Genomic DNA, 9,555 nt, shown 5'->3' on the forward strand with positions numbered 1-9,555 from the left:
CTTGCATGATTTAGGTGTAGATCTATAGAGGCATAAATATTTTGTCTTTAGAAATCGCTTGTTCTCTCCAATTTCCAAATAACTGTTAAAAACATAGTTTTTGTTATAGCAACCTTGAAAACTCAGAACTGTGCGTCTCTTTTTTAAGTCAGTCCACTACAGTGGAATGTGTCTTGGCAGAAGAAATGGGACATGAGGAACATAGGGATTGAGCAACGAGCCGGAGGAGGACTCAGAGTCCACCGGTAGGAGGAGAGGGGGAGGTAAGAATGAAGGATGGTAGAGACACAGTGAGATTTGAAAATGTCTTTTTTAATATTCACATAACAGAAACATAGAGATCGCACACTCTTGGCACAAAGGTCTAAACATGCCTGTGCATCTCAGTTAAATATACCCACAGACCTTCCAAGCTTGTAGATGCTTACTTGCCAGCACTTAGATAATAAGTCTAAAAGCATTCTCATATCTGTTTGATTGAATATGAGGATTTGGCTATAGCAACTAGTTAGGTTAGCTTAGCATGTTTCACATGTAAATTTGTGATGACTTAATGGGACTCACAAATCGTCAATTTATTCATAACTCACACTTTGACGGCCACACCCAATGGAAACAGCTGCAAGCTTTTCTCCTTCAAACTCTAATTTGACCGTGCAGAGCCAAGGGGGATATGTCATTATTTCTGTCAAGCTCTGGTGTACAAGGGTCTCACGGCAGGTTTTGTTGCTGCTGCCCTTGGATCACAAGTGTGTGTCCTGGAATAAGACAGCCTATATTGTTCCTTATATAGATTAAATCAACTGTACTTTCTGAAGCTCATATGGTATTACATACTATGAAAATAATCTCAATTGGATCTGAAAAGTAAGACTTTAATAAAGATTTGAGATTTTTACACGGAAATATGCAGAACAATACAACAGCCTACAAGACATGGACATACAGTGTTTATACAAATTACAACATGACAAAGAAAGATACCAATACACACAGTGAAAGAAAAGCTGATATCATGGAAGAAAAAAATGACCAATAGCGTTCAAAAGTATTAAATTCATATACTGTAACAAGAATAATGGCACACACTATTAAAAAGCATAAAACAAGAAGCTCAGGCATAATTTCACTAATTACACAGCACACGACTGAGAGGCATCATCAAAGACACTTGAACACAGCAAGATGACTTTGACCTGATTCAGCATCAGTTTGGCAGCTCTGCAAAGAAGTCCTGTGTTTTGAAACGTTTGATCAAACCTCTTAAATCTTCAAAATCCACCAGGGAGTTCACAGAAACATTGATAATTAATTAGTTTAAAATATCTCACAGTCCAAATGTTCCATCAGGATGTTGATTTGTTTTACATGGGTTCAAACACCCGGACAGGCACTTTCCACTCAGGACATTTTTTTATATTAGGTAAAAACATTTATTTTTTTAACTAGACAGTGAAGAATAACCATCAAAGAGATCAAAGATGGATTTTCAGAAGGCATATCACAAACATACAGTACAACTCATGCATGGAATGTAGGAAGGTTGGAAGAGTTGGAGGTTGCAGGTTGTTAATTCATCAAAGCGTGATATTGAGTGGCTGGCTGCATGTATAAAAATACAAAGATGAAACAGTCAGCTTCCAGGAATGTTAAATTGACAGAGTGCATTATATAATTTGAATGTTACATCTTTTTTTAAAGGAACATGCTGAAGCACAGACATGTGACATAAATATGGGGCAAAGGCTTTTAAAAAAAAGCTATGAAATACCCCTCTCCAAAAAATGATAACATTGTGCTTGCGGTGGTGGATTCCTTAGGGAATGATTTGTTTTATTTAGCGCCCTTTGGGCCTTTTATGTACAAACACATAGATAGCCACATACCAGCCACGGATGCAGGAGGGACCTTGCTGTGGCAAGACATAAGCGGCAGATGGACACATCATGCAGAGGTGAAAACAATGTGGCATCAATCTGTAACAGTTCCCAATTCCTTTCCACTGGGCCTCCATGATGGCATTGAATACTAAAAGTGTTGTAAAGTAACGGCAAACCCTCTAGTACTTTTGTCATACAGATCTGCGTACTATTCATTTGAATTTTTTCATAAACTCGTCAGTCCATGCCACATCGGGATCTTTCAGAAATCCCCTAGCAGTGGGCAGCATTCCACATTCTTGAAAGGACGTCGACTTTACCCCTGCCTGCTTTCCGTCCGCTTCTTCCTCCGCTCATTGAGAGCTCCTGTTGTGTTTACTACAAGGCTCTCCCGGGTCCTTGGTTGCTCCGCCGTGAACCTCAACTCCTTTCTCGGTCCAGGGGGCCACACTGCCCGGGGTTACTCTGCCGCAGCGGGACAAGCTGGTCACCTGGCTGGCAGACAGGACCCGGTTCCAGAGACCCACCTGGGACAACTCCCCAACCAGGGCCTGGGATGAGTCAAACCCTCCGCCCACCGAGTCCTGGGGAGAAGGAGTGGAGTCGCAGAGAGGAAAGAGAAGTACAAAGGCTCAGCTATTTAGATTAGGACTCAACCGTCCGGGTGTCTGAGTACTGCAAGCTTCCTTCATTTAGCCTTTCAGTGCCTCATTCACACACTCACCTGCTCTTGCCCCAATATGAGCACTCCTCCGGGTCGGATGTGATGTCCGGTGGCCAGCCCGTGGCCCTCTCCCCGTAGCTTTCCCCCCTGGTAGGCCTGCCAGACTCCTCCCTTTTGGCTCCAGCTCACACAGATATGCTGCCAGCTGCCTCTGGAGAGGTTTAGAGGCAACTGTGCCACCTAGGCCACCAAAAGGGGAGATCAGTAGGGTTGTTCGGAACAAGTCCTGTCACATATTAGGATGTGAGACAGGGTGCAGCTCGGTGGCCGCGTGGCGTCCCTCTGTTCTCCTATTTCTCTCCTCTTTACCCCTCTTGGCTGCTTTGCATTATTCCTTAAGTCCCAAAGACGTCCTACGCCCTCCAAGGACACCAAAGATCCCCCCCAGGCAGCTATTACCATAATGACTTCATTAAATTTAGACCAGTGCTGTCGAGGTGGTGCATAAATGTGTCATTAAGAATGTGAATGAGGCTTTTTAGCTTGTCTGCTAAATTGGCTTCTTCTGTAAGAACTGTGCGAGCTTGGTAGAAAGCAGTAGTGGGTGATATAAACAACAACGATACCAACGCGCACACTGATCGCCATCAAGTTTCCCACATCTATCCCAAAATAGTGCAGCAGAAATTTCTGCTCTTAACAAGTACCCCTTTTTAGGATTGTTATTGTCCTTTGTTTGGATAATGAACATAGATGCATGTATTATTCAGGCAAATATTGAGCAATTTGTACTGCCCGTACGGTGTTTAATTTAAATACAGAATGATTGTTAATAGTCCACAATTTAATATTTGTAATTTAAAAAATGTAATATCAATGAACAAAGTTTGTAACCCACCATTGGATTCATTAAAATACAGTTCTGCAGGAAATGGACTCTGGTGTACTCTCCACCACCAATAGGTTTGTGCCGACCTGACAGTACATCACATCATATCAACCTGCAACATGAATCGCATTGGTCAAGCATCCTGGCTGACTGAGTACCTTGTCATTGATGAGGAGCTCAGTGGGGGTGTGCAGGCCTTGCAGCAGCACCAGCTCGTTGGGTTGCTCCGAAACAGCATAGGACAGAGGCGTCCCGACCCCTCCCTCCGCGGGCCGCAGCCACAGGCAGGCGGTGAAGGTCCGCAGCGCCGGGATGGCGTGCTTCACAACGGCGTACATGTAGTTTGTCCGTGTTGGGAAGGACAGCCTGTAGCCCTCGGGGAAGGAATGGCCTGAATCACCTGAGAGCACAAGTATGGGATCAAAATAAGATGAGTCATTCATGTCATCGATTCCCTGCTTTTCTCAGAGACTGTAACTCTACTTCTTCATCAGATCTGACATTTCTTTATGCAGGGCGAGGATTCCACAGTCTTTTTCATACTTTTTATGTTTTTTTTTAAAGAAGTTAAGCATAATTTATTCATTAAAAAGAAATCCCATGGCCTGATTTGATTGAAGCGTAACGCATTGCTCCTAATGTTCCATTAGTGACTTTCTGCAAGTGATTGATTACAGTCACATCATTATCCTCTCCCTTCCTTTTGTACACCTTTCTATTATATTTCCATTCACACAGAATTTCCTGTTTTTCCTCCCCTATGTTAATACCGACCTCCCTCCAGCCCTGAGAGTCGGTGGTGCAGTTTATTGATGCCCTGGTCGATTTCCTGCCTCTGCTGCTCCGTTTCCAGCCTCAGGGTTTTTCTCTCTTTCTCGAGCAGCTCCACCTTCCTCTCCAGCTCCCCTTCCAAGTCTTCCATCCTCCACGGCCTGTCAGCCCCAGCCCTGTGCCCGGGATGGGTCGACCTTTCTCCGCCTCCCCCTGGCGCTGCTGATGCGCTGCTCTCCGTCTGGTTGTGAGGAAACGGGCCAATGTCTGACTGCAGAGGAGGGAGACGAAGGGATGAAACTGGTTCGGTGTGGGTTTTACCGGTAAATAGTCGCTGGTATGTTCAAACAAACAACTACTTATTACAAATATAGCTGTGCTGGCATGTGGTTGCATGCGGAAGAGTTATATTCATATTTGACATCACCGTTGGAAATGAAAAGCAATGAAATTATGTTTTTTCTACATGTTTCTCAAATCAGGTTCAACATCTTGATTAGAAAACCTTTTGTGTCATTTTTGTCATCCTATTTTGATTTTGTCACCTTCAGTCAAAGCTGGGTTTATTTGCATGTCTTTATGCTAAGCTAAGCACACTGCATGCTGCCTGGAGCTGCTCTCACAAAATTATTTGGAATTGATTGTGGGTTTTATTTGTTGATGTTGATCTGGAATGTCTGGCACGACTAAAGCAGGTTATGCAACTTTAAGCTCTTTTATGAAGAAGAATTTCACAAAACTGTTTGTATCCAAGTGTCATCACTGTCAAGTTCAGCCGTTCAATGGAGTATACAACAAAATACATTACATTTCTGTAAAGGGTACGTAGATAATGAAGTGCTTCATTCAACAACTAAAATACTTATCTTAGGATAGAGCTGAATAAAGTCCTTATCATAAAACAAGTACTTACACATTTCATCTAATAGTTTGTTTAAAACTGAACATGCCGCATTATTCACTATGATACACTTGCTTTCCCAGAGTACTGCCATGAATCTGGTCTGAACATACTTCTATCTGATATTATATCTGTTATTTTATCAAGCACAGGACTAGGATATTAGGCAGCTTTGTACATGCACATATTTTAGACATATTTCCAGAGAAAATCCTCAGTGAAAAACGTCATTGTTGGAGATGCACTAAACTTGACTTTATGTATATGAGAAAACAAAGAGAAAGTAGTCAGTTCGCTTCATTCATGCAGATCGATGTCATTCTCAAAGGAGGATTTTTCATTAACTATTCGAGTACTGCACTTGTGTGAGTGGTTTCAGTTTGGCAAAGGCACAACAGATTTATTAACAAAAATAAATTATCCCAGCACATATTGGGCAGCATAGTGAATCAAAGCAATAAATAGGTGATCAAGTTTACACAGAGATCATGACTGAGGTTAAAAAAAGGGAGCAAAGGGAGGGAGGTAGCATATACAGTATATCCTCTCATTGACTGGAAGTGATTGCACCTGAAGGGGCCGGATCATTTCCCACCAGGTGTGTTAAGAAAAAATAAAAAAAACCTCAGACTAACTTGACAAACATTGTTCCCTCTTTGATTTTCATTAGCCCAACATTATTAACAGTCTGTCGGTCAAAAACAAAACATATTGATACATTTCAATACGTCCAATAAAAAAAATTCAGATCTAGTTCATCTTGTATCCGTTGCAGGTGAAAAATGTCTATTACTCTGAAATTCCTTTTCTATCTGGAAGCCTGTTATTGGAGATTCATGGTTCCCAGAAGATGAGTTCAGATAAATCTGTGATCCTTTGCCTCTCAATCTCTTATGCCACCATGTGTGCTTGAGAATAGGTTATTAAACAATTATTGTGAATTGCATTGACCTGTTAATGCTAAGGACAGAAGCTGTAAGCTGTTTGGTGTTAATTTGCTAATGGGAGCCTGCTTAAAGCGTAGACTGAGACAGAGAACATGATACGTTACCTGCTTCAAAACAACAAGCATTGTTATTGTGAGCGTGTTTGCATGCTAATGTTAGCATCAAGCTCAAAATAACTAATCAAAACTTAGATGCAGCCACAGCTGCACTGACAGGCTAGAGTAGTAGGCTGTGAACTTTTGGAGGCTTTCTCTACTGATCTCAACAGAATCCCAAATTATTTTTCTTAAAAAACACAGCGCAGCGTTAACTTGCGCTCTAATTGCTCAGTGGGAAAGTGTGACTTGTGTCTAACAGAATATTTGCTGGCAGATCTTAGTATTTGGTAGGAGTTTGGGATGTCTTTAAATAGTGAACAGCATTTGGTAAGTGAACTGATTTTGTGTTTTTACATCTTCAGTACCATGTAAATTTGTCTATCGTGTTGTTTTTATTATTAATATATATCAATTCTCTTAGTTCTCTCTGGTGTAAATAATAATGGCTCTTGCTCTTGAGTGTTTCTGTGCTGCAGTTTTGATGGATTGTTTTGTCATGCTTTTGTGGTAACATTTTACCACTTTTACCATTTATTTCACTTAAAATTTTTCAGTGTTATGTGAATATTAGCTTTTACACAAAACAAACATTAACCTGTAACTGGTGCCTGATAATGAGGTTGTTAGGTTATACAACTGTAGTAAGACAGCACAGAAGCCCCAGATTCACTGTACGCCAGTGTTATTGAGGTACTATAATTGTCCCTTCTTTTTCAGGGAAGTTACATTTCTAAAGTACCAAAACAGCACAGTATCACATTAACTATCTTAGAATGATATATGCATGAATGTCAAACTTTCAGTGCCTAAATGAACACTGAAAGAGCTTCAGTCACTTAACCTCCATCCATGCGGCCTCCTAACACGCCTAATGCAAAGTGTCTGCATGAAAACCAGAGCCAATACGAAAGTGAAAGCTCAGTTTCCACACTAGAGGAGTATCAGTGCGATATCTCAAGGTGCTTACTATCATTTAGTGGAAAAATATTCACAACTAGCCAAAGGGCTGCCTGAAGTAGTTGTACCAAGTGTAGTAGTTAATACTACGTGAAAGCATTCCAGTAACTGCATATTAACACCATTAGCAACCATGGGTGCTTCCCGGCGTCTGGTATTGAATGCTAATGATAAAAATAATTTAATATAACGAGTGTTCCTAGAAGCATATGACCATATTTAGTATGCCAGAAAAATATGCATTATGCCCCAATACATAGTGGAACAAATGCACCAAGCCAAAAACAGAATGTTCTACTGCATATGGTCGTTCTTTGTGGGATGTGAGCTGTTGGGGGAAATATCTTTTGGGCTACTCTGACCTACAATCGTCTGTGCATTGGGTAGACGAGGAAGTGGAAGTTACTGACCGCATACTGCATGCAACAATACAGGGCAGCTGTAGAAAGAAAATGCATCCAATTAGGAATGTTATTTGACCTGGCTAGTAATCCCAGATGAATATTTTGCTTCTATATTATCAGCATTTGATGTTAACTGCTCAATGTGCTACTGAAGTAGGCCATGTAGCTCCTGTACTCGGAAACGTGACTTGGATAGAAAGTGTCCCACAAAACAAGATTGTACTATGCATCCTTGGAGACCTTTTTTTAAGTGAAATGTGTCCATGGAGAATATTCAAACATGGAGATTATTCAAACATTTTACATTTTGGAGGATTCCATCCATCAGTTACCACGTGGAAGAACAACAAAGTATAATCCACAAAGAAAATTACGACCAACATTGTCTTACAAATGAGAGTGAGGAGTACTACACCGAAGAGAATCATGTCAGCACTTTCTACAAATATAGGGTATGCTCATATATTATGTATGGTATTTTTTAAGACGGAAATTAGGTTATACATCATGGGATTCTACTAGGATGAGATCATTTTTCATGTTAATCTGCTGTACTCTCTCTTCCACCTTCTCGTGCTACCTGCTTCTTGTTCTCCTCACCTTTCTCATCACCTCCCCCCTTCTTTTAACTTTAATTCCCAATCTGTTTACTTGGTGTGTGAAACGAGCGTCCTCCGCAGCAAACCAATCAATGTGTTATTGGTTACATGAACCAATGGCAAATTATTATTATTAGAAATCAATATATGTTAATGTCATCAGCAATATCACACACAAAAGCTTTTGGGTATAACTCACTTTTATCATTGAAATATTGAAACACCTTGCTTATACCACTCATCCTAAAGGGCACTTGGTTCAATTTATAGCGGGATCCTTCTTCATGGCCTCATAATCTCAACATGTGGATTTTCCCCCAAAAAAGTGCGTTATTGTTTTAGCGGCATGCAGGAGACGATGTACGTCAAGGGGTATTTTTCTTCACACACTACTCACCTCCAGTTTCTCTATGCGGTCTTTGAGCTGACTGATGGCCTGCTCTAGCTCCTCCACAGCCATAACGGTGAGCACGTGAGCGCCGTCAGGCGTCGAACCCGGGCTGTCACGCACCATGACCCGCTCCAGGTGCCTCTCCTCCGCCGTCCCTTTAGCCCCCCACAGCCCCGCGGCGGCCCCGCGTCTGTCCGCGCTGCTGCTGCTGCTGCTCTGGCCGTCCTGCCCCTTCTCGCACTCGGATAGTTTCCCCGTCAGCTCCCTGATGGTCCGCTGGTCCGTTAATATCTGGTCTTTTTGCTGCAGAACAGTCTGACGGAGCTCTTCCGCGGTGGTGCGGAGGTAGCCCCAGTCTTCCCCTGCGTACAGGGACGGGTCTTCCGCTTGTTGCTGAAAGTTCTTCGGGTTGCACTCCCCGGCGGGGATCGGCGTGCAGATGAGCCGACTGACCGTTGGGTCGTGACCCGAGAGTCCGGTCACTCCATCCAACCCGCCGAGCCCGATGTCGAAGGTGGGTCCTTCTGAATCGGGTGTTTCAGAACCATGGAGAGCGCCCAAAGATCCGACCCGGGCTACGGACCCAGCGGGCCCCCGAGCCGCTGCGTCCGGATACAGCGAGTGGTTGTCGGTAGCGGGTTGCTGTTGCGCCGCGGCAGCCCTGGAGGAGCCGGTGTGGACGGCTGCGATGATGCAGATTACCGCTCCGATGAAGGCCACCATCCCGGCGGCCAAGATAACAACGATGAACTTCAGGGTGGCGGCGGGGGACACCGATTATTAAGAAAATCTAATAATAATACAAATGATAACTCTGACTCTGACCCAAACCTCAAAAACACTAAAAGCGTCAATTTATTTTCCTGTCTGTAAATGTTGGCGAGAGAGAAAAACAACTCCTCACTTTTCCTCCTTTTGTTAAGAGCAAGCGATTAGAAAATAAGAGTTCTGCACCCTGAGGGAACACAAAACATCTGAAAGAGTGATAGACCTCCTCCCCCTATTCAGCGCGCATGTCCTCTGTATTCAGGCAGAATCCAGCCTGCAATACTGA

At 42.8% G+C, this 9,555-nt stretch overlaps 1 protein-coding gene across 1 annotated transcript; it reads right to left on the reverse strand.

Annotated features, from left to right (window-relative positions):
• Positions 1-291: 291 nt before the first annotated feature.
• On the reverse strand, positions 292-9,555 carry LOC119220750 (neuronal pentraxin-2-like). The gene is made up of 5 exons (XM_037476972.2): positions 8,508-9,555; positions 4,208-4,475; positions 3,592-3,833; positions 2,605-2,784; positions 292-2,464 (listed from the first exon to the last, which is right to left on the reverse strand). The coding sequence occupies exons 1-5, from the start codon at positions 9,222-9,224 to the stop codon at positions 2,234-2,236; spliced, it is 1,638 nt and encodes a 545-aa protein (XP_037332869.2). The 5' UTR covers positions 9,225-9,555; the 3' UTR covers positions 292-2,233.

This window comes from Pungitius pungitius, chromosome 12, assembly GCF_949316345.1.
Source record: "Pungitius pungitius chromosome 12, fPunPun2.1, whole genome shotgun sequence".
Lineage (NCBI taxonomy): Eukaryota > Metazoa > Chordata > Actinopteri > Perciformes > Gasterosteidae > Pungitius > Pungitius pungitius.

Bases quoted from the DNA above. Each gene is read 5' to 3' on its own strand.
- LOC119220750 (XM_037476972.2), bottom strand. From the start codon at position 9,224: ATGGTGGCCTTCATCGGAGCGGTAATCTGCATCATCGCAGCCGTCCAC. The intron at 2,785-3,591 runs GTACTCAGTCAG...TTGGTGGCCTAG, and splicing joins AGCTCCTCATCAATGACAAG to GTGGCACAGTTGCCTCTAAA. The intron at 2,465-2,604 runs GTGAGTGTGTGA...CCTTCTCCCCAG, and splicing joins TCATATTGGGGCAAGAGCAG to GACTCGGTGGGCGGAGGGTT.